Below are 22,695 nucleotides of genomic sequence, written 5' to 3' on the forward strand. Positions count from 1 at the left end.
AAGTTTACGTTTGGACAATGGTTTGGATCGATGGATCGATCCCGACGGAAAGACCTCGCGCCTCGATCATTTTCGTCAGTGCGTTGTACAGTGCGACGATGTGCGCGTCGCTCGCGAGCTCTATTTTCGTCAAGAGCGCGCCCAGCGTCAAGGAGCCGCCGACGTGCGTGATAAAGTTGGAGAGGTAGAGCGAGGAGAAGCACGAATTGATGACTTGGCAGTCCATGCGATCGGTGATACCGCCGTGTCCGGGAATGGTTGCCGCGAAGTCTTTAATCTTGAACGCGCGCTTGAACCCAGAGGCGAAAAAGCCGCCAAACGGCGCGACGGCGCTCGCAAAGGTGCCGAGCGCGAGCGAGTGCACCATGAACATCGAGCAACGTACGGTGGCGATGCCGGTCAACTTGGTCGCCAGAGGACCGACGACGGTGCCGAGAAACATGGTGATCGGTTTATCGGACACGATGAACGGCTCGTTGGGAGCACAAATTTTGGCGCTCCGAGAAAAGATACCTCGAAAGTACATGTCGCCGCTCGGCGGACACGTAAAGTAACTAAACTTCTGCAAGTAAGACGCCATAGCCAGCGCAGCGACGAGAGTCGAAACAAACGCGCCCAAAAATCCTTCCCACGTCTTGTTGGGTGAAATCTTAATCAAAGGCGTCTTGCCGAAGATTTTCCCGAACACGTACGCCATGATGTCGTTGACGATGACGAGAAAGAGTGGAAACACGAACCATATCATACCCTCTAAAAGATTGGAAACGTTGAAGTATCCCGTCATCGTCGTCGCCGCGACGATCATGTGCGTCCAAGCGAACTGTGCGAACTGATACGCGTATCGCCCTTTCCTCAGCGTGAGCACGAAATACACCAATCCCACGAGATAGGCGCAATAGCTCAAAAACGTGTGGTGCATCGCCAACCAAGCTCCGGGGCTCACTTCGGCCCCGTTTTGTAACAACTCGTTCCACTCCTTCGCGCTCATGAACCCAAGATATAAGTACTTTGCGAATCTTCCGTACACCGCGAACGACAGCGTCCAAAACCAGTACCACCGCAGCGTCGTCGTCGTCCTTCGCAACGCCGCCGTATCTTCCCCCGGCGCGTTCTCCTCCGCGTGCGCGTTCGACACGAACGCAAACAACTCCTTCGCCATCGCGAACTGCACCGCAAAGCACAGCATCATCGCGTACGCGTGTCCTCCGACGATGATGCTCGACGCGGCCGCGAGCATGAGCAGCGTCGACTGCGTGCGCTGCCGCAGGCTTCGCCATCGCGCCCGCCCCTGCTCGATCACGCGCTTGGCGTGATCGATCGACACCCGCCGCTTCGGCGCGCGCGGCGAGGACGGCGACGGCGGTTGATCATCCTGCGCGCGCGCGTCCGTCCGTCAGTCCTCTCGTCGCGTCCGCGCGCGGTCGCGCATCGCGGCAGCGCGTCCCAACGGCATTCTCCATCGACGCCGCGCCGCGTCGCGCGCGCGCGCCTCGTCGTCGCGCGCGTCGGCGCGCGCACCTCGTGTGCCCTGCTCCGCGACGCCGTCGTCGCGAGCGGCGTCTTCGCGCGCTTGCGCAGCTCGACCATGACGCGCGCGCGACTGCCGCGAGCGCCAGTGCGCGACGGGGCGCCGTCGCGGCCCGCCGTCGCGCGAACGCATGCGCGCGCGACGCGACGACGACGACGACGATGACGACGACGCGCTCGAGCGCGTGCGTCGCGCGCGCGACGTCGTGGACGAGACGCTCGATTGTTTAGGCGTGAAGCGACGACCGAACGATGACGCGACGACGACGACGACGACGACGACGACGCGCGCGATGGACGTCGACGCGAACGGGATCGGCGACGACGCGCTCGCGCGGCGAGGGAAACGGTCGCGGAAGGCGAGCGAGGTGATGGACGCGATGTCGAAGTTGAGTCTGGCGTTCGCGGCGGGACGCCGAGGCGAAGGCGAAGGCGCGGCGCCGACGACGCGCTCGAGCGCGGTGCGAAGGGCGACGATAGATTTGGGGTTAGACGATTTTAAGGCGTTGGATGGGGCGAACGCGATGGCCGAGGCGGCGATGGAGGACGCGGCGCGAGGGCGGGATTTGGAGTTGGAGGTGCGACGACCGCGCGACGAGACGGCGTGGTTGCTCGAACGCGCGTTGCGAGGGACGTTTGGAGGCGCGTCGAGCAGCGTCGATCGATTGACGTCGCTCACGCTTCGTGGAGGGAAAGGGCTGAGCGCGGAAGGGTTCGGGCGATTGATCAGCGCGCTGACGGACGCGCGGTCGTTGAAGAAGTTGGATTTATCTGCGTGCGGCTTGAGCGCGAGCGCCGGTGAACGCATCGCCGCCGTGCTGGACGAAAACGGTTGTCCGCTGGAGAGATTAGATCTCAGAGGAAATGCTATCGGAGCCGAGGGGACGTTGGCGCTCGCGAGCGCGCTGCGTAAGACGAAGACGCTCAAATCGTTGAATTTGGCGCAAAATTTAATCGGTGGCGACGGCCTTCGCGCTTTGGCGTCTGCACTCGCGGGCGAGACGAGCATGGAAGAACTCGATATTCAACACAACGGATGCGGCGACGAAGGGTGCATGGCGCTCGCAACGCACGGTTTCGGTAGCAGGTTGGAGACTTTATTACTCGGTTTCAACGGCATTGGCGCTCAAGGCGCCCGGGCGATCGCCGAAGCCTTGCGCAAGCGACGCCGATCGGATGACGATGACGACATGGACACTCACGAACTAGACGACGAAACCATCAATCGCGCGTCGAAAATCATGCGAAGACTCGATTTGAAGTGTAACGTGGTGGGTTCGGAGGGCGCGCACGCGATGGCCGACGCGTTGAACGACGTCGAAGACTTGGACTTGTCAAACAACTCGGTGCGCGACGGCGCAAAATGGCTCGCGAAGTCGCTCAAGTCCGGCGCGTCGAACTTGAAGCAACTCAATCTTCAAGCGAACGAAATGACGGACGACGACGCGTGGTACATCGCCGACGCACTGGGGGAAAACAAGACTCTGAAGACGCTCAATCTGGGATCGAACGCGTTTGGCGATTCCGCCGCGTCCGACATAGCCAGCGATCTTCGCGAAAACATCGCGCTCGAGACGTTAGATTTGACGCGCAACGGCATCGGACGCGAGGGCGCGTGCGAACTCATGGACGCCATGGATGAAAACACCACGCTCAGGAGACTCGGGCTGGAGAGTAATCTCATACCCGCCGAGACGACGATGGAGATGAAACGCCGCGTGGGCATTCGAGCGCAGTGCGATTGGCAGCGCGCCGGTTTCAGCGACGCGTCCGCCGCGCGAGCACCGATGAAATTCAATTGATCCGCACATCGCGCCGACTCGACGCATCCATTCTCTCGGCCATCGCGCGCGACGCGCTCGCGCTCGCGCGCTCGTCTCGATTCGCCTCGTCGCCGACGTCGTCACGCGCCCGACAGCGCCCACACGCACGCCCTCGACGTCGCCGCCAGCGCCGCCCGCCGCGCCCACGAGTGTCTCGCCACCACGCGCGCGACCTCGACCGCGACCTCCAGCGCCGCGCGCGCGCGTTTCGCGATCCTTCTCGCGCGCGTCCTCGTCCCGCGTCGTCTCGCCGCGTCTCGACACATCGCGCGCGCGCGCCGTTCGCTCATCGTCGACGCGCCGCGTCCGACCATGAGCTCCGCGACGAACCATCGCGCGGCGTCGTCCGCGTCCTCGGCGCGCACCGCGATCCATCCCTCGTCGTCGTCGTCGTCGTCGTCGTCGTCCATCCGTCGCGAAGTGTCGATCCGTCTCGCGGTCTCGTATACGACGCACAACACGGACGGCGCGGCGCGACCGACGCGCGCGCGCGCGGCGCGACCTCCGTCTTTTCCGAGCGCGCGCGTAACGACGCAGCCTTTGCCGAACGCGCCGACGGAACGCACGCGATGCAAATTTTCGTCAAGACACGTGCGTGATCGAGCGACGCGACGCGACGCGACGCGACCGCGCGCGGACGAGGGATGGCGACGGTCGATAGATTAGGGTTTTCGACGATGCGACGTCGACGGCGCGCGCGCGGACGCGCGCGCGCGCGCGAGGCACGCGCGGTGCGCTCGAAGATTTTCGCTCGCGCGCGACGTTCGGGGAGGGACGACGGGCGCGAGTCGACGGGGGTGGTGCGACGCGATCGATGATGGATCGGACGAGGGACGGGGGACGCGGGACGCGGGACTGACGACGAAGACGCGCGGCGTTCGCGAGCGCAGTGACGGGTAAGACCATCACTTTGGAAGTGGAGTCCTCGGACACCATCGACAATGTGAAGGCCAAGATCCAAGACAAGGAGGGCATCCCGCCGGATCAACAGCGTTTGATCTTCGCCGGGAAGCAGCTCGAAGACGGCCGCACGCTCGCCGACTACAACATCCAAAAGGAGTCCACGCTCCACTTGGTGTTGCGCCTGCGTGGCGGTGGTAAGAAGCGTAAGAAGAAGACGTACACCAAGCCGAAGAAGGTCAAGCACGTGCACAAGAAGGTCAAGCTCGCGACTTTGAAGCTTTACAAGGTTGACGACGCGGGCAAGGTTGAACGCCTCCGCAAGGAGTGCATTTCCCCGACGTGCGGCGCCGGCGTCTTCGTGGCGCAAATGTTCGATCGCGTCTACTGCGGCAAGTGCTGCCAATCTTGGGCCTTGTAAACGGAGCGTGTGAGTCGTTCTAGAGTGATTAACGCTTGTAAAGAATGATGGAAATGCTACAAATCTCGTGCTAGACTACCGCAAGGCGCTCTCGTCCTTGACGCCATAAATTTCGTCGTAACGCTTGTGACTGCGCGCTAAATCGACCACACCGCTCGCCCCAAAAAGACGCTCCACCGTTGCCGACGCGCACTGCTGCGTGGCGGTCGCGTCGTCGACACCGTGATACTCTCTGACGACTTTCGCCAACGCGTCGCACGGCACAAAGAGCACGCGCGGCCCTTCGTCCCCCAGAAACTTTTCGCCTCCGGGCTGGGAAAGCCGACAACACGCCATCGCGTGCGGCTCATCCATCGTGCTCACCTCTCGTCCGGTGTCGCTATTCAACACGTTGATCGGTCGCAATCGCTTGCACTCGACGACGCGAGTCGATCCGAGCACGTCGGCTTCGACGGCTTTCGCCGCCGCCTCGTCCGTCGTCTTTAGCAATCTGATCGCCTCCTTCCCACTCGTCGTCGCCTGCGTGGACGACCACAGACGAAACAAAAAGTAGTACAACGGAAAGTTACTGACCGGCGTCAAGAACATGGGCATGCTCAACGGCGCACCGAGCGCGTACATCGTCGTCGCCGCGCGCGCGTTCTTCGTCCCGTCGACGACGGTTCGCTCCACCAGCCTCCGCACCGCCCCCACGTCCACCCCGCTCGGGTACACGATCTCCACGCTCGACAGTATCTTCGGCATCTCCTTCAGCGCGCGCTCTCGAGGATCGATCCTGTCCATCGCGAACATCCCGAGCTCGTGTATCCGCCGCCTCGCCGACCCCGGCGCGCTCGCCGCCATCGCCCGCCACGTCTTCTCCCCGTAATCCACCGCCCTCGCGCCCCACCGTCGCACCCACGGCATCGCGCGATCGATCGTCCGCATCGCGCGCGTCGCCATCGTCCCGTTCGCGTCGTCGGCGCGTCCCATCGCTTCGCGCGCGCGCGCTTCCGCGGGCTCGACGACCGCCGCGCCGTGCGCCATCCATCGGTGCCCCTCGCGCGTCGTCGTCGACGTCGACGACGTCGCCGCGCCTCCGAACGGCACCACCACCATCCGCGCCCGCGACGCGAGCGCGCGCCGCGTCGCCATCGCGCGCGCGCCGCGGTCTCGCGCGGCGGCCGTCGCGGCGTCGCGCGCGCGCGCCCGTAACCACCCGCGCGACGCCCGCGTCGTCGGTGATGCATCGTCGCGCGCATTCGCGTCGCGCGATGGGTCTCGAACGCCTCGACTACGACGCCAGCGTGGCCGACTTTTTTATTTTTTATCAGATATTTTCGCGCGCCCCGAGATCTCGTAGTGTGCGCTTTCCGAACGGTATGTGCGTGCGCGACCATCGACGTCGCGTCGTCGACGTAACGCGCGATGGCGTCGTCACGCCGACGCGCCGTCGCGCGCGCCGCACACGACCGCGCGCGCGCCGGAATCTCGCGCGCGTCGCGACGGACGCGCGAACGATGGCCGATTGCACCGTCGCCGTCGCGGAACGCGTCGACGAGGGCGCGCGCGACGCGAAAACGGGCGCGGATTCCACGACGCGCGCGACGCATGACGTCGATGGCGCGCGCGACGCGATCGACGACGACGGCGACGAGGGCGCGCGCGAGGGCGCGATGGCGACGCGAGACGCGACGGACGACGCGACGTTGGACGACGAACCAGCGCGGGACGCGAAGGGGAGCGATTCGCGGGAACGCACGGTGTTCATCGGCGGGACGAGCCACGAGTGCGACGAGGCGCGCGTGCGCAGATTCTTCGAGGAGGAACACGACGCGAAGGTGGAGAACGTGAAGCTGATATACGATCGACAGACGCTGGTGAGGAAGGGATACGGGTTCGTGAAGTTTTACAGCGTCGAGGACGCGGCGCGGGTGAAGGCGATGGGGAAGGTGACGATCGACGGGAAGGCGGTGGACGCGAAGGAGGCGACGCGGGACGAACCGGCGAGCGCGGGAGAGGGACGAACGCGGGAGGGAAGACACGAGCGCACGCGATCGCACGGGAGCGGGAAAATGTCTCGGGGGAGTTCGCACAACTCGCTGAGCGAACACATGGGGCGGATGTCGGTCGGGAACGGGGCGAGAGTCTCGGGAGGGGCGCCGCAGCGACACCCCGCGGGGGGGGCGCCGCATCTTCGCGGCGCCAAGGCGTCCAAGGCGCAGTTGTCTCGATCGCCGAATTACGTCGGTGGGCTGGACGACGGGGCGAGCGGGAGCGAGAGCGGTGAACGATCGAACAGTGGCGCGCCGGGGACGGAGAACACCGTCTTTTGCGGGGGGCTTCCGCTGGAAGCCACGCCCGAGGCGCTCGGGTGGTTCTTCGCGCACTACGGCACCGTGCTCAGCGTAAAGCTGATTTACGACAAGCTCACCGGTGCGTGCAAGGGGTACGGCTTCGTCGTCTTCGCCGACGTCGCGATCGCCGAAATGGTCAAGGCACAGCGCCAAATTCCGTTCCTCGGGAAGATGATCGACGTGAGCGAGGCGATGCGTCACGTGGGGCGCCACGACGACGGACGAGGCTTCGCGCCGGGCGCGCAGTACGGCACCAAGCGCGCGATGGGTTACGGATCTCAAGGGCCATTTTACCCGCCGCAGATGTCCATGTACCCACCGCACATGGTCATGCCGCCGCACATGGCCATGGGGGGGCAAAATCCTCACATGGCTATGATGGCGATGCACCACATGCAGTTCGCGGGCTACCCGATGTACGCCAACGGAGCGACGGTGTACGGCATGCCTGGCGAGCATGTCGAAGACGACGAAGAAGACAGCGATGAAGTCGCGGCCGAGGGCGAAACTGTTGCCGCTTCCGAATAGACGAGCGACTCTTTTTACTCGCTACGCTACGCTACGCACTACAACACACTACAAAAAAACGCCGCAGAAAAATAGAACGATAGATCCGCCATGTCATCACACTCTCGCCTCTTGTTCAACGAAGTCGCTCATCGAGGCGCGAATCGTCTAAAAGCACTCTGGAATCGAGCTGCTTGTTATGCTTGCCCTGTCGTCGACTTTCGTACGATTCAAATCCATCCGTTCGCTTCAAAGTGCCGACGTCCACGAGAGTTCGTCTCAGGCTCAGCGTCGTCAACCGATCGCACGCGAGCAAAATTTCTCCCGGCACGCCGTCGCACTTCGTGTCGTCCACATCTATTTCCTTCAGCTTGACCGCGTGCGCCCACGCCACCGGCAACGCGCCACGCATTTCACGATTACGCGCGAAACGAATGACCTCTAAATCAGCGCAATTCCCGAGTCCGGCGATCGCGTCGTCGAACGTCGTCAGCGCGTTCGCGCTCGCGTCCAACCGTCGAAGCCTTTTGCATTTCCCGAGCGTCCGCGGCAGCGCTCGCAGCGCGTTCTCGCGCACGTCCAAATCTTCGAGCGCGAGCAACGAATCGATGTCTTCCGGCAGCGCCGTCAATTTATTCCCTCGCAAGTCCAGCGTCTTCAAGTTGACGAGCGTCGAAAAGGCGCGCGGCAGCGCTCTCACCGCGTTGAAGCTCAGGTTCACCTTTTGCGCGTTTCGCAAGCTTCCGATCGCGTCGTCGACGTCGACGATGGCGTTCGACGCCAAGTCGAGCACGCGCACGCGCGCGCCGACGTCGCGTTCGAAGACGTACGGCGGCACGCGCGCGTGCCGCGCGTCGCGTTCGGTGACGATTCCGGTCGCCAGAGCCGTCTTCTTTCGCGATTCTTCGGCGTTCGCGCGGTTACGCGATCGCCAGGCCGCGTCCCAGGCCGCGTCGACGCTCGACGTGACCTCGTTCCAGGCGTTCGCGACGCGGGCGAAGACTTCGTCGACGGACATGGACGAGACGCCGCCGCGCGGCGTCCGGCGAGTGAGGCGCACGACCGGACGCGCGGCGGGAAGAATGTGCGTAGAATTACAACGATGCCGGAGCGATTAAAGAATGGTGCGCGATCGATCATCGCGCGCTGGCGACGCGCGAGGCGATGTCGGCGTGACATCCCGTTTGCTCTGGCGACAGCACGCGAACGCGTTCGCATCGCTCGGCGCACGAGTTGTCGTATCGACTGTCGCGCACGCCGACGCACGGGCAGTCCTCCGCCTCGCCCACGCCACCGTCTGGAGTGCGTTTGAAGCATTGGACGACCTGGAGAAGCACGCACGATTTCGTGCACCCGAGCGCGACTTTGGACGCGCCGCCGAACGCCTGTTGCGCGTCCGCCAACGAGAGCTCCGATCCCGTCGCCTCCAGCAAAACTTCCGGCGTCCCGAGCGCCTCGGCGAGCGCAAACGTGACGTTATAGAACTCGCGTTGCGTCATCCCGCGCGTCGTTCCCTCGACGTCGATCCACGATGCGCACGTTCCGTGTTTCGCCCACTCGTGCGCGCCCAAACCGTCCCGAGTCCACGCCGGCGCGATCCTCTCCGCCGCCGCCCCGCTCGGTATCTCGCGCGCCGCGTACGTCCACTTCTCACTCGACGGGTACCACGACGGTTTGACGCAATTTTGCGGCCAGTAACACCCATCGCGCCCGTCGCTCTTCGTCGCCGTCGAGTAGCTCGGCCAGAGTCCGTGCAGCGTCAGCGCCGGTTCCGCCGCCGAGCGCGCGCACTCACCCTTCTCGCACGCTCGCGGCGCGCTCGCGCAAAACCCAGGCGTCCACGCGCGCGCGAGCTCCCACATATCGAACGCCCGTCGCGTCGCGCGCACGCCGTCGTCGCAGCCGAAGTGCGTTTTCGTCCCGACAGCGGGACAGCTCGAAGCCGACTCGACCGGCGAGGACGACGCGACGGGACGCGCGAGGACGAGCGCGATCACCAGACGAGCGAGGCGCGACTTCTGAGCGCGCGCGCGCGTCATGGCGGCGCGCGCGACGGCGCGCGCGACGGGTGAAAGGCGAGGTGTGCGGCGCGACGCGCGACGGTTGGATTTCAAACGCGAGCGTCGCGACTACGAGCGAGCGACTAAATGAATGAACACTACTCGCCGGGCGTCGGCGTTCACACCATTGATTTCGACGATTTCCCCATCAGCCGGTGCACCGCGCTGCGACGTTGGCTCTCGCACAGCGCACCGCACACGGTCGTCGCGAAGACGCACAGACAAACCAAGCGCGGCGCGCCGGCGGACGTCGCGTCCGAGCTCTCTAATCTCGCGAGCATAAAAGCGCCCGTGATGCAGTTATACGTCGCGATGACGGTGGTAACGATGCCGATCGCGCGGTGCCACTTGCGAAAGTCCGCTCGCGGTAAAGACTTTCGAACGTACCCGGCGTACGCTTGCGCGATCGCCAACCCGACGACCATGGCGCCGTATCTCCCGTGCGCCCCCCAGGGCTTCGACCACCCGCGCGCGGCGATGATGACGTACGCCGCGACGACGCTCAACGCTACCGCCGCGCACTGCGCCGCGCGATGGAAGCGAAACCACCAAGGATCGAATTTCCGTCCGTATCGCGCGGCGAACGACGCGCCGGGCGAAAGAATCAACCACGCGAATCCCATCAACGACCCGTGCGCTAACCGCGCGACGCCCAATCTTCGCGCGCGCGCCGTTTCCGCGCGCGCGTCCACCCCATCGTCCGTTCTCGGCGCGCGCCAGCCCCCCGCCAGCGCCGCGTCGACGCTCGGCGCGCGCGCGCCGTCGCTCGCGTTCGCCTCGCGCGCCTCGTCCAGTCGCGCGTTCGCGTCCGCGTCGACGTCTCCTCCCTGTCCGCACGCCACGTCGCGCTCGACGGCGTACCACGTGTTATAATCCTCGACGACCGTCGCTTCGAAGCGTACCGCGTCGAACGCGTCGTCCGGCGCCATCCACGGGACCACGACGCTCGTCGTCGCGTCCGTCGAGCCGTCGTGCGTCGCGAACGCGTTCGACCCGCAGTCCGATTTCACCCGCGTCCCGCGCGGCATCGCGCGCGCGTCGAACGCCCCGAGCGCCTCCCCGCTCGCCGCGCGCGTCGCGCGCAACAGAAACCCACGAAACGGCGCGCGCGCGCGAATCTCAACCGCCACCGTCGTCCCGCGCGCGACGCGTCCGACGCGCACGACGACGTCCTCGCGCGCGCGCGGCGTCGCGCGCGTCCCGTGCCCGACGCTCGCGTGCGCGCACGCGCCCGCGCCGCCGGAGAAGGCGCGCGCGCATCGCGCGAGGAGCGCGAGCGCGACGACGCGCGCGACGGACGCGCGCCGCATTCTGGCGCGCGGCGCGCGCATGGGCGCGCGCGCGTCGCGCGAGGGCGCGCCGCGCGACAACGGCGCGCTCGACGACGACGGCTTCGTCACGGTGCGCGCGACGCGACGCGACGCGACGCGACGCGACGCGCGCGATTTCGCACTCGCATTCGTTCGCGTTCGACGCGTTTCGCGCGCGCGTTTCGCGCGTTTCGCGCGCGCGACTGACGCCGCGAGCGCGTCGCGTCGCAGGTGGCATCGCGCGACGCCGCCGCGCGCGAGCGCGACGCCCTCGACGCCGCGCATCGCGCCGCGGACGCCGCCATCGACGCGCTCGCGGACGCGCAGCCGTACTGCGACGACCCCGAGGTCGCCGCGACGCTCGCGCGCGCCGCCGCGCTCGACGCCGCGGACGCCGCGCGCGACGCGAGCGACGCGAGCGATGCGGCGCGCGACGCGAGCGACCCGCGATAGCGCCGTGTGAACGAACGAACGAACGAACGAACGAACGAACGAACGAACGAAAAAACGAAAAAACGAACGAACGACACGGCGCGGTCCGCACAATGACGCGCGCGCCCGTTCCGTGCGACGCCTGCGCGCACGGCGTCGCGCGCCTGTACTGCGCCGCGGACGACGCGAAATTGTGCCTGCGATGCGATCGAACGGTGCGCGACGCGCGAACGCGAACGCGATTTTCGACACGCCGCCGGAAAGCGGGCGAGGGCACTTTACGCGGGAACGACGCGCGGCGCGCGCGCGCGCGCGACGAGGACGCGCGCGGGGGCGGGATTTCGGTGACGCGTATTTTGTGCCACCGTCGCGACGCGTCGAGGAGGTCGACGACGCGCGTCCGCGGGATCGCGCGACGACGTTCGTCGCGGAGGCGTTCGTTACGAATGCGTGAATTGTCGACGACTGACGACGACGACGACGACGCGATGGACGCGCGAGCAGGTGCACAACGCGAATAAATTCGCGGAAAAACACTCGAGGCGTTGGTTGTGCGAGATGTGCGCGCACGCGTGCGCAGAGGTGCGAGAGAGGCGAGGCGAGGCGAATTCGAACGGCGGTTGAGTAGTTAGGGCTCGGACGAGGACGCGGCGAGACGCGAGAAGGCGAGGGCGAAGGCGCGCGCGCGAACGGGGACGCGATGGGGCGTTTCGAACTCGCGAGAGACGATGTGCGAGGATGTGGTGTCGACGAGAGACTGACGAAACGTTCACGTCGCGCGACGACGATCGGCGGAAACGTAGGTTATGCGCGAAAACGAAGACGGCGTCACGGGGACGACGACGTGCGAGGCGTGCGATCGAGCGCACGGTTCGGGACGCGCGGTGGCGCTCAGAGCGTTTCACGAATGTGCGATGTCGGATGAGGCGTATCGCGCGGTCGGGAAAGGGATGAAGCAGACGCGGCGGGGGAGGCCGTCGAATAAGAGCAAGTCGGAGGTTCAAGCGCTCGACGCCGAGGTGTCTGATGAAACGTTTTGGAGCCTGGTGAAAAAGTCGCAAATTCGTCCGAGCGAAGAGCCCTCGTTCGATCGAGTGGACCTTTTTAGCGGCGACGACGGTCGGGGTCAAATGACGAGCGATGATAAGGACGATGAAGCGTTCATCGACGGTTTGATTCGCATGCCGTCGTTTACGATGCTCGACGCGGAGATGAACGTGCGAGTGGACGGTTCGGCGGCGAATTTCGGGACGCCGTCGCCCGCAGAAAGCTCGGGCGCACCGGTGCGACAGGCGTATAACAGTATTTTCGAATCGAGTCAGGCTACGGGGCAAATGTCGCGCGCCCGTGCGACGTCTCAATCGGACAGCGCCGCCGACGGCATCGATTCCATGTTCATGCCGGGGGGCGTGAGATCGAGCAACGAGCACGTAGAAGAGCTTTTGGCGCCGCGAGTGGATGGCGAAAGAAACATGTTCTACGACATCGACGCCGCGGGACAGTGGCGAATGAAGAAACCTAAGAAGAGTGGGCGTCCCAAGAAGATGTCCGCCGCCCGCAACGCGCGCAAACCCGCGGCGACGAATTCGTCGGCGGCGTACGCCGCGAACGCGCCAGATCATTCTGCCAAACTCCCGGGCGGTGCATCTCGTCAACAAGTGCTCGATCGGTACCACGAGAAGCGTAAGGCTCGCACATACGGTAAAACAATCCACTACGAGGCGAGAAAAGTCCGCGCCGAAACGCGCGTTCGAGTCGGTGGTCGATTCGCCAAAGCGGAAGACAGATCTTGCGACGTCTCAATCAAGGGTGCCGTACCCGCGTGAAGACAACAAAACACTCACCCGCACTGACACATTCACAGCACTTATCCGTGCACCGATTCTTTTTTCAACCCATCTTGGATAACTCCAAACTCGGGCCTTTTCCAATATTTTTAGAGCGACGTCGACCGCGGCTCCGCCGCGTCTCGGCGCCACGCTCCCGTGTACATTTTCTCTATTCGATTCTATTCGCTCGCGTCTCCTGTACTTCAGATGATTTTTTAACATAACAAACATTTTTTCATACCCTCAATCGCGCCTTCCGCGCCCTCCTCCGTCGTCGCGCGTCCGCGTCCCGCCTCGCGCTCGACGTCGCGCGCGCGCTCACGCGACCCCTCCCCCCCCCCCGCACCCCTTCTCGCCCTCGCCGTCCCTCGAGATCGTCACGTCCCGATGCGCCGCGTCCACGGTCATCCGAAACGCCCCCTCATCGCCCTCTCGCACCGCTTGCACGACGTGCGTCCGCACGAACGTCGCCGCCTCCACCGCCGCCGCGATCTTCATCTTCGCGTCGTTCGCGTCGACGTCGCGCGCGCGCTCGAACTGCGTTCGTATCTCGCGGTGCGCCGCGTCGAGCGCGCGCGCGTCGCCCGCGAACGCCTTGGCGCGCGCGCGCATCAGCGCGCGGTACGCACCGACCGCGCTCGGCGTCGCCATCGTGTGCGGCGCTCTTTGCGTCGCGACGAAGCGCGGCGACGCGAAGCGACGTTTCTCGGACGCGCCGCGATCGATCCACACCGCGACAAAGAGACGCGATCGATCGCATTCGACGACGACGACGCGGACAATTTTGTGTCCGAGGATTCAGCGGTGCGCCCGTCGCGCGCGCGCGCGGCGACGCGACGCGCGCGCGGCGACGCGACGCGCGCGGCGAGGGCGACGAAGACGAAGACGCGAACGAGGGCGCGAACGACGCGCGCGGCGAGCGACGCGCGCGCGAATACGGCGAACGCGCGCCGCGCGGTCGAGCGCGGCGAGCGCTATTGCGCGCGCGGTCGGAAGACGTCGGACTGACGCGCGAACGCGGCGCGCGCGCGCAGAGGAAGAGGGAGATGGAAGGCATGGGCGACGAGGCGGAACGAGGCGCGAACGCGGCGACGATCGAGCCGGCGCGCGAGGCGCGGGCGAAGAAACGGATCTTGTTGCTGCTGAGCGGCGCCCAAATGCAAGACGTCAAGATGGTGGAATTCGCGCGAGCGTTCGCGCTTGAACCGAACGATGACGTGTGGTGCGTGCATTACTCGAGAGGCGCGACGCGCTACGCGAGCGCGATGTACGGACCGGGACGCGTCGCGGGGTCGTACAAAGCGGACGAGGATTCGGTGACGGAGCGGTTGGGGGTGCGCGTCGTGCCGCTGCGACGAGACGACGCCGAGGGCGCGGAATCGGAACGCGAGTCTTCGTGGTTGCCAGAGTACGTTCGAGCGGAACTGCTCGATCGGCGGTTGAGCGGGAAATCGTTCGTGCAGGCTGTGGAGATTTCGGGATCGAGCGGCAAGTTTTCGGTCGAAGAGGCCGTGCAGGCCATCGTCGACGGCGAGTTCGCGAGCGCCGAGAACGATAATTGGGTGTGCATTCCGAAGCCCGATCTCATCGTCATGGGATGCCGCGGACACGGTCTCGTCCGGCGTGCGCTGCTCGGAAGCGTGACACAAAATGTTTTGAACCGCATCCCGGTGTCCACGCTCTTTTTTCGATCGTCTCTACCGAAGATTGTCGGAGCGAGCGATTTAGTCAAGCAAAAACTCGGAGGCGTCGATCAACGCGTGGTGTGCATTTGCATGAGCGGCTCCAATTCCAGTCGGCGACTGTGCGAATACTTCGTAAAGGAGCACATACGGTCCACCGACGTCGTTCTCTTGTTACACTGTCTCGCAGAGTCGCAACGCAAGCAAAAGGATCTGAGCGAGGCGGATGTCGAAGAGAATCTCTCTCGATCGTACGACCTCGTCCAAAATTTTCAAAAGGAGCACCCTGGCCACGGACGCGTCATTCGCATGGTTTTACAGAAGGAGACGGGAAGTGCGTCGGACATACGCGATCGCACGATCGACTTTTTGAACATGACTGATGTGAACCTTGCCGTCGTCGGTCGAGCGATTTCGTCCGGGCACTTGCGATCGCGCTTTATGTCGCCGTACCCTCAGTATTGCGTCACGCACGCGCCGTGCCCAGTTTTGGTGTGGAATCCACCTCCCTCGTACATTCGCTCGCAGTCGCAAACATCCGCCGCGGAAAAATCCACCGTCGCGGCGTGATCGCCGGCGCAAAAAACACCGATGCACGATGTTTCAATGTCATTCAACTTTAGGCGTGATCGCCGGCGCAAAAAACACCGATGCACGACTTTTCAATGCCATTCAACTTTAGGCGTGATCGCCGGCGCAAAAAACACCGATGCACGACTTTTCAATTCCATTCAACTTTACTACAACCGCTACGCTACATCTTCACGCGCTTCGACGCCGGCTCGTCGTCATCCCTCAGCTTGATGCGCACGCCCGCTTCGTTCGTGATGAAGAACAAATGAACGCGTTCTTCGCCCTCTTCGCCCTTGGCGCTTTCGCGCAACTCGTCAAAGGGAAATTCCGCGCCGACGAGCTCGTATTCCCCTCCGGACGGACCGAACGCGACATCCTTCATCGGCGTCGTCGCAAACTCGCTCGAAGCGATCGTGCGCGTCGTCATCTCCGTCGCCGCCTCGTTCGCGACGCAACTCTCGTCGTCTCCGAGCGTCGCCGCCAGCGACTCGTCCAGGCGCTCGACGCCGACGGGCACGTGATCGAACCAAATATTCGCCAGCAGCGTCACTCGCGCCGCCGACGCGTCGACGTCCCCGCTCGCGAATTCATCGAACACGCCGTGCAAAAACCGTCCGTCGAACTTGAAGTGCGCGCCCGCCTTCGGTATCATCACCGCCGCGCGTTCGCACCGCGCGCCCGCCTCGTCCCTCGCCTCCGCGTCCGGCCTTCCTCGCGCCGTCAGCCCCTCGAACACCACCGTCGGCGCCACGCGCGCGCTCTCCTCGACCTCCACGTACGTCACCGTCGACACGTGCGGCGTCACGCACACGCCCGCGATCTCCCGCGCGCGTTCGTCCTTGTCCCAGTGCGCCGCCGTCGCTCGCGTCCGCGCCCAAAACTCCACCCCCGACCGCGCGTCGTCTCGCGTCACCCCTCGCGCGTGCGCGTCGTACACCGATTTCACGAATCGCTCCAGCGCGCACCGCGGCGCGTCGCGCGCGCCGAGCCACAGCGTTCCGAGCGCGTCGATCTTCCGACACGAATCGGCGAGTCGCGCGCGATGCGCCGCCGTGCGCGCGAACGCGTCGCGCGCGCGCGTCGCGAAGTACGCGCCCTCGTCGCCGTCGATCGCGGCGCCGTGCACGCGCCCGCGCGCGTCGAGGACGACGCAGAAGGCGTCGTCGTCGTCGTCGTCGCGCGGCATCGTGACGCGGCGGCGGCGGCACTGCGCGACGACGCCTCGGACGCCTCGCACGCGACTCGCACGCGCGCGCGCCTCGGACGCGCGTCGCACGTTCGCGCGCGTCGCGCGCGTCGCGCCGGCGCCTCGCGCGCGTCGCGCGCGCGACGCGCGCCTCGGTCGACATGGCGGCGGCGGCGCGCGCGATCGGTCTCGCGTCGCGCGCGACGCGATGCGAGCGACGCGGCGACGGCGCGGGCGCGACGGCGTCGACGCGAACGGCGCGGACGCGCGCGCGCGACGCGCGGGCGCGCGCGAGGGCGACGCGCGCGACGAGCGGGAGCGGAGGAGGGAAGGGACGAGGCGGGGACATTCAACGCATGCTGGCGAACGCGGACTCCGCGGAGGCGGCGCTGAGAGTCGTGGAGAGCGACTTGGACGCGTTCGATGCGGTGCACGCGGCGACGGCGCTGCACCGAGTGGCGAAGTTCTCGGCGCCGGAGTCGAGACTGGAGCGGGACTTTTCGCGCGCGGAGGGATTGACGAACGACGGAAGGTTTAGAGCGTTGGCGGCGAGCGTGGCGACGCGCGTGGATGAGTTTGACGCGTTTGGATTGGCGAACGTGGCTTGGAGCTTCGCGAAGATTGGATACACGCCGAGTCAAGAGACGCTGGGGGCGCTCGCGGCGCGGTTGGAACGCGAAGTGTCCAAGCAAGGGGCGAGGCTGAAACCGCAGTCGTTGAGCAACGCGACGTACGCGTTCGGGCGAATGCGGTTCAAACCGCCGAGATCGACGCTCGAAGCGCTGTGTGCGGCGACGACGAGAGAGATGGGCGAGTTCAGGGCGGACGAACTTTCGGGAATGCTGCTCGGATTGGCGCATTTGGATCACGTTCCCGACGCGGCGTTCTTGAAAGCGTCGACGGATTTCATCGCGAAGAATTTGCGTAGATTCGATGATGCGGCATCGTGTAACGTGCTTTGGGCGTTCGCACGAATGGACAAAGCGCTACCGCGCGATGTCATCGACGCTTTGCTCATACAGCTCGCGTCGCAGAACTTGGGAGGCGCGAACAGCCACGTCAACGTGCCCATGTGCATGTACGCGTGCGCTCGACTGAGTCACCAGCCTTCGCCCGCTTTCGTCAAGGCTATCGACGCAGAGATTCCGCGATGCGCTCGAAGAATGAATATTGGGTCGCTCGATTCGATGTTTTGGGCGCTAGGTACCTTGGGTGGTGCCGGCGAAGGTCAGCTCGAGCTCAGCGCCGAATCGTACGAAGCTTTGTGCGCCGCCGTCACCGTCAAACGCGACATCGACGCCGAGCTCGTGTCCAAAGTATTCTGGGCGCTCGCAAAAGTGAATTTTCGCCCCTCCGACTCCACTCTCGTCGCTCTTGGCCGAATGGCGAAGTCGCGTGGGAAGGAGCTTGAGGATGAAAACGTCCTTCTCATCATGCACGCGTGGGGCGTGTTGCGCTGGAATCCTGGCGACGACGTCGTCGAAGAGTACGTCGGGCGCTTCGTAGATGATGAAACACAACGATTGAACGCTGGACAAGCGGCGAAGTTATTGTGCGCGTACGGTCGAGTGCGATGGCTACCGCCCGCCGCACACGCAGACGCGCTCCTGGCGCTACTTATGCAAGAGGCGGCGGGCGGAAACTTGCATCCGGCCACGGCAGTTCTCGGTTTGTGGGGCGCATCCTTACTCGGATTAAAGCTCGAAACATCACAGCTCGATGTTTTGGCGCAAAACACAATCACACAGAAGCTTTCGCCGCGATCGCTCGCCAAGTGCGTGTGGTCGCTCGCCGCCTTGGGATACGATCCCACGCCGGTGGATTTGGCCGACCTCAAGCGCGCGACGGACGAGGCCTGGGGCAAGCTTCCAATAAAAGATCAAACCGCGTTAAAACAAGCGATGACTCGACTGGGAGCCTAAACAATTGTTGTATTTTTTACACTAAACTTTCGCGTCCCGCAGCTCGCGCGTCGCCACTCGCCTCCACGACGCGCACGAGTCGTCCTCCACGTCCGTCTCCCACAGACTGATCGCGCTCACAACTATCCCTCTCGACAGCCCCTCTTCCCTAAAGTACGCGTCCGCCTCCTCTCTGATCCACTCTCTCGCCATCGCATCGTCCACTCCGTACGCCAGGCTCAGGTGCGGCTCGTACGCCTCCGCCGTCGGGACGCGCGTCCCGTGCGCCCGCTTCGCCCCCTCGAGCGTCGCCATCACGCGCGCGTCCTTTCGGAACCTTCTGTACGCGCATCGATGTCGCGTCGCGCCCAGAGTCGTGGCCTCGTCGCCGACGTCGTCGAGCGCGAACGCGTCGCGCGGCGTCGCGGCGTCGTCGACGAAGCGCTCGAACGCGTCGCGCGCGTCGCCTTCGCGCGCGTCGAACGCGCCGATCACGGTGACGTGCGGCGCGAACGCGGGCGCACCGTCGACGCGCGCGCGGACGCGCTCGATGAAGCGCGCGATGGCGCGCGCGTGCGCGGCGCGAGGCTCGAGCCACACGCTGTACGACGGCATGGGCGCGGTGTGCGGACGCGCGCCGAGCGCTCGGCGAAGAATGGTGGATAAAAACGTCGACTGCGATGATTCTAAGCGCTAAAAAGTCGATTCGGTGCTATGCTAATACGGTCTGCGTTCGTGTTGGTACACGGGCGGCGTGGTCCCGCTGCTCTTCGCGGCGGAAAAGTTCTTCTTGAAGTACACGCCGTCGTCGAGGCGTTGATAGTATTCGTCGGGGACGTAGTCTCGGGGAGAGTAGTGCTGAGCGGCGCGCGCGCTCGGACACGCCTGTAAGGCTTCCCAAATTTTCTCGATGGAGTCCTGCTTCTCAAACGTGCGCGCGCTCGACATGTTCGATGAAGACGGTTGACGCATGTCGTCCTCGAGCCAAGACTCGTGATCGGGTTCGTCCGGCGGGTACTCCTCGCGATACGCGCGGTCGATGGAGTTGGACGCTTGCAACTCGCGCTTGCCAAGGTCGCTATCAGGATCGTCCGATCCCCAAGAGAACTGACGACAATATTTCGGTCTGGGTGGTGGTGGCCGCCGGTCACGCGCGTGGACTTGCGCGGGCGTCGCTACAGATGCGGCACGTCCAAAACGCCGTTCTTGCTCGACTTCGCGACGCGCCTCACTCGAGTGATACGGTCGAAGATCACCGCGCCCTGTGTACCTTCGATCATCTGCGACGACACCTTGGTCGTCTCTCAGCCTTCTTGTGCTCGAGTGCGAACGTTTCGCCTTGCGCTCGGGGCTCGTTGGTTTTCGTACCACAGGAGCGCTCCCCCCGCCTCTAAGTTCGCGGTCGGCGGACCTTCGCCTCGACTTGGAACCCGAAACCGTATTCATGCGAGCCTCTTCTTCGTCCATAAAAGTACCTTTTCTTCTCAACAAGTTGCTCAAAGAGCGCATGTATACATTACGCTCTTGCAGTTTCAACGCCGGCGCGTGAAACTTTACGCCCGGCCAGCCTTGCTCCAGCATCGAGTTATAAAAAAAGCCTTGGTATCCAGCGCGCGCGATCACCTTGCACAGTTCCGCCGCAGGCACCGCATAGCGTCGCAGACTCGTCCAAATGTAGTTGACCGGTGTGAAAAGCTTGGGATACCGCACACATATGTTGGCAAAGTCTTCGTACATGATGCTTTGACCGCGTGCGCTATCCAACTGAGCAAATAAATCCTTGTACGCAGCGTATATATCCCGCGGCGCCTTGTCGCGCCAGTCATTCACATTCGCACGCGCGCGTCCCTCTTTAGTTCGATGTCTAAACATGTTCACGCTCGCTTGAATGCACGCCTTGAACTCATCTTTACTAATCGCTCCGCTATCGTCCAAATCGAGCAACCGAAACGCGAACCGCACCCGCCCAGTCGCATTCGCCAACTGAAACGCCCCGAGCACGATTACGAACTCGCGAAAATCTATGTATCCACTCTCATCCGTGTCGATCAACGAAAACAACCGATCGAAGAACACGTCCTGCTCCAGTTTGAACGCCCTCGCGAATTCAGACTTTTGAATTCTCCCGTCTCCGTTCGAGTCCGTCTTCTTAAACAACCGATACGACCGGATCAGGTCTCGCTCGCTCGCCGGGTCGAGCTTCAGGTTCTCTTGCAGCATGCGCGACACGCGTTGGGCGTCGAGCGAGCGACTGGAGCACAGACCCATGGTGAATCACGCCGGCGGGTCGCGGTTGGGATTGGCGTGCCCGCGGGGCGTTCCCGCGCGAGGTCGCGTCGCGCGCGCGGCGAACGAGACGAGACGGGACGACGCACGACGACGAAGCGTGCGGTCTCACCCGTGCGCGCGCGCGACGCGAGAAGGCGCGCCGGTGAGTGACGTCGGATGAGCGCGACGGTGCCAACTGTTTGTCGTCCGCTCTTCGCGCGAGGGCGCGGAGCGCGAGTCGGGTGGCTTCGCGCGACGCCGATGGATGGAACTACGCTTAAAGATGAGTGTTAAACGGACGTGAAATCGATGTCAGCTAAGGCATTAGAGACGGTTCGTGTAACGGTTCGAGCGGCGCGTCGCCGTCGTGCGCCGTGCTGTTATCTACTTGGCACATTTCCCATATTTTTACGCCACAACCGCGCCACAGAGAGTCTTCGATGCGGTCCATCTGATCTTCCGCCGGCCAAAGACCGTCAGGAGTCGCCAAAACAGCACCGATATAAGACTGACCGGCAGACTTTGCCGCACCAGCGTAGTAGTACAGCGACCAACTCAAATCATCCGCGGCGTCGACGACGCGCCAGTACTCCTCGCTCGTCACGCCGTTGTCCATGAAGGAAAAAATAAATGTTCCCGGTGTCTCTGCGCGCCTACATCGGTAATCGCTTCGACGGTACACGCTCCGACCGTCGAGAGTGTTCACTTTGAAAACAGGATTATACCAGAAAGCAGTTTTGTTTTTCTTATCCTTGTACCATATCTGGAACTGATTCGGAAAGTAATCGTACGCAGGATTTTGCCCAGCGACGGCGAGCCAACTGTATTGCTTTTCGCCGAGCCATCCTTGCATTATACGCTCCGCGGCGGCGTGCGTCAACATCTCGCCACGCCACGTCGTCATGGGAAGCACAGCCGGTAACTGCGGTCGCTTGGCGTCGTTCCCGAGACAATTGTGCTTGTGAAGCATGCACCTAGCGAGCTTCTCAAACTGTTCGTTCTGATAGCTCCTTATGCACGTGTACGTGCACACTTGATCGTTGAGTCCGCACGCATCCACGCAATCGAGGCTCTTTTTGCATTGCGGATTCTGGTAACACGCGAGTAACTGTTTGTTGCAGTTGCTCGCGATGCACCAAACGTTACCGAGCGTGATGTCCTGGTTTATGTCGACTGCCGGCACGCGAGCGCCCGACGCGTCGACGAGCAACAAGATTGAGAGCAACGTATCGAGATGATTTCCACGCGCGTACAACTCCTTCACTTGATCCATCAGTCGTACATCCTTCGCCGCCTGACTCCAAGGCGTTAATTTTGCGCCTACCGCGCGCAACTGTCGCGTCGGCTGATAACAAATCCGCTCGTCCGCCTCCAACGCCGGTGAATTCAGCGCGCAACCAGTCGCCGCCGATGCCGTAGCGCGTCGCACTCTCCCCGCCGTCTCCTCATCATCGACATCTATCGCGATGAAGACATCCGCATCGCTCGCACCGCTCGCCCGCATCTCTTCATCGCTCGCGTCGACATCGACCACGATCATCCGTAGCGTTCCCTCGTCCGCGTCGCTCCACGCGACTCTTCTCGCCAGGTGTTCGAACACTTCACCAAAGCTCGGCCCCTCGACGTCGAACCGTCCGCGCGCCGCGAGTGATTTCGGATACCGCATGAACGACAACGCATCCTTTCGCGCGAAGCACGCCACGGTGCACGCGGCGCTGGACGCCGCGCGCGACGCGTCGACGACGTCGGGACTGGGCTGGATGGGCGACGTCACGGCGGTGGCGACGACGCGCGCGGCGCGCGCGGGACCGCGGCGACGCGCGGACGACGCGGTGTGCTGCGCCACCGGTCGCGCGCGCGATGCGGACGCGAACGCGTCGGCGCGCATGAAGCCGGAAGCGCGGGTGTGTCGAGGCGTGAACTGTGGAACTAAGACTGAC

At 64.1% G+C, this 22,695-nt stretch overlaps 14 protein-coding genes across 14 annotated transcripts; 5 read left to right on the forward strand and 9 right to left on the reverse strand.

The window, feature by feature from the left end:
- Positions 1-4: 4 nt before the first annotated feature.
- Positions 5-1,587, reverse strand: OSTLU_32481 (predicted protein; the record flags this gene model as incomplete). The annotated part of the gene is made up of 2 exons (XM_001418808.1): positions 5-1,372; positions 1,519-1,587. 2 exons carry the CDS (start codon positions 1,585-1,587, stop codon positions 5-7), a joined length of 1,437 nt encoding a protein of 478 aa, XP_001418845.1.
- A 665-nt stretch (positions 1,588-2,252) lies between these two features.
- OSTLU_5718 (predicted protein) lies at positions 2,253-3,191 on the forward strand (the record flags this gene model as incomplete). Its single annotated transcript, XM_001418581.1, has 2 exons — positions 2,253-2,634; positions 2,851-3,191. Coding segments are annotated over 2 exons (723 nt in total), but the record flags the coding sequence as incomplete, so codon positions are not given.
- A 728-nt stretch (positions 3,192-3,919) lies between these two features.
- RPS27a (Ribosomal protein S27a, component of cytosolic 80S ribosome and 40S small subunit) lies at positions 3,920-4,671 on the forward strand (the record flags this gene model as incomplete). The annotated part of the gene is made up of 2 exons (XM_001418582.1): positions 3,920-3,941; positions 4,241-4,671. The coding sequence occupies 2 exons, from the start codon at positions 3,920-3,922 to the stop codon at positions 4,669-4,671; spliced, it is 453 nt and encodes a 150-aa protein (XP_001418619.1).
- A 75-nt stretch (positions 4,672-4,746) lies between these two features.
- On the reverse strand, positions 4,747-5,514 carry OSTLU_32484 (predicted protein; the record flags this gene model as incomplete). The annotated part of the gene is made up of 1 exon (XM_001418809.1): positions 4,747-5,514. The coding sequence occupies one exon, from the start codon at positions 5,512-5,514 to the stop codon at positions 4,747-4,749; it is 768 nt and encodes a 255-aa protein (XP_001418846.1).
- A 1,462-nt stretch (positions 5,515-6,976) lies between these two features.
- On the reverse strand, positions 6,977-8,532 carry OSTLU_32486 (predicted protein; the record flags this gene model as incomplete). The annotated part of the gene is made up of 1 exon (XM_001418810.1): positions 6,977-8,532. One exon carries the CDS (start codon positions 8,530-8,532, stop codon positions 7,651-7,653), a length of 882 nt encoding a protein of 293 aa, XP_001418847.1. The 3' UTR covers positions 6,977-7,650.
- Positions 8,533-8,650: 118 nt separating this feature from the next.
- Positions 8,651-9,511, reverse strand: OSTLU_92983 (predicted protein; the record flags this gene model as incomplete). The annotated part of the gene is made up of 1 exon (XM_001418811.1): positions 8,651-9,511. A coding segment is annotated over one exon (861 nt), but the record flags the coding sequence as incomplete, so codon positions are not given.
- Positions 9,512-11,443: 1,932 nt separating this feature from the next.
- On the forward strand, positions 11,444-13,142 carry OSTLU_24762 (predicted protein; the record flags this gene model as incomplete). Its single annotated transcript, XM_001418583.1, has 3 exons — positions 11,444-11,531; positions 11,821-11,898; positions 12,120-13,142. Exons 2-3 carry the CDS (start codon positions 11,875-11,877, stop codon positions 13,140-13,142), a joined length of 1,047 nt encoding a protein of 348 aa, XP_001418620.1. The 5' UTR covers positions 11,444-11,531; positions 11,821-11,874.
- Positions 13,143-13,463: 321 nt separating this feature from the next.
- On the reverse strand, positions 13,464-13,796 carry OSTLU_32489 (predicted protein; the record flags this gene model as incomplete). Its single annotated transcript, XM_001418812.1, has 1 exon — positions 13,464-13,796. The coding sequence occupies one exon, from the start codon at positions 13,794-13,796 to the stop codon at positions 13,464-13,466; it is 333 nt and encodes a 110-aa protein (XP_001418849.1).
- A 395-nt stretch (positions 13,797-14,191) lies between these two features.
- OSTLU_16028 (predicted protein) lies at positions 14,192-15,397 on the forward strand (the record flags this gene model as incomplete). Its single annotated transcript, XM_001418584.1, has 1 exon — positions 14,192-15,397. The coding sequence occupies one exon, from the start codon at positions 14,192-14,194 to the stop codon at positions 15,395-15,397; it is 1,206 nt and encodes a 401-aa protein (XP_001418621.1).
- Positions 15,398-15,581: 184 nt separating this feature from the next.
- OSTLU_32491 (predicted protein) lies at positions 15,582-16,586 on the reverse strand (the record flags this gene model as incomplete). Its single annotated transcript, XM_001418813.1, has 1 exon — positions 15,582-16,586. The coding sequence occupies one exon, from the start codon at positions 16,584-16,586 to the stop codon at positions 15,582-15,584; it is 1,005 nt and encodes a 334-aa protein (XP_001418850.1).
- A 161-nt stretch (positions 16,587-16,747) lies between these two features.
- On the forward strand, positions 16,748-18,508 carry OSTLU_92987 (predicted protein; the record flags this gene model as incomplete). The annotated part of the gene is made up of 1 exon (XM_001418585.1): positions 16,748-18,508. The coding sequence occupies one exon, from the start codon at positions 16,748-16,750 to the stop codon at positions 18,506-18,508; it is 1,761 nt and encodes a 586-aa protein (XP_001418622.1).
- Positions 18,509-18,529: 21 nt separating this feature from the next.
- OSTLU_32493 (predicted protein) lies at positions 18,530-18,802 on the reverse strand (the record flags this gene model as incomplete). Its single annotated transcript, XM_001418814.1, has 1 exon — positions 18,530-18,802. The coding sequence occupies one exon, from the start codon at positions 18,800-18,802 to the stop codon at positions 18,530-18,532; it is 273 nt and encodes a 90-aa protein (XP_001418851.1).
- Positions 18,803-20,362: 1,560 nt separating this feature from the next.
- On the reverse strand, positions 20,363-20,755 carry OSTLU_35352 (predicted protein; the record flags this gene model as incomplete). Its single annotated transcript, XM_001418815.1, has 1 exon — positions 20,363-20,755. A coding segment is annotated over one exon (393 nt), but the record flags the coding sequence as incomplete, so codon positions are not given.
- Positions 20,756-21,059: 304 nt separating this feature from the next.
- Positions 21,060-22,662, reverse strand: VDR1 (Violaxanthin de-epoxidase related, chloroplast). Its single transcript, XM_001418816.1, has one exon. The coding sequence runs from the start codon at positions 22,641-22,643 to the stop codon at positions 21,072-21,074; it is 1,572 nt and encodes a 523-aa protein (XP_001418853.1). The 5' UTR covers positions 22,644-22,662; the 3' UTR covers positions 21,060-21,071.
- Between the last annotated feature and the right edge of the window lie 33 nt (positions 22,663-22,695).

This window comes from Ostreococcus lucimarinus, chromosome 7 (genome assembly GCF_000092065.1).
Source record: "Ostreococcus lucimarinus CCE9901 chromosome 7, complete sequence".
NCBI lineage: Eukaryota > Viridiplantae > Chlorophyta > Mamiellophyceae > Mamiellales > Bathycoccaceae > Ostreococcus > Ostreococcus sp. 'lucimarinus'.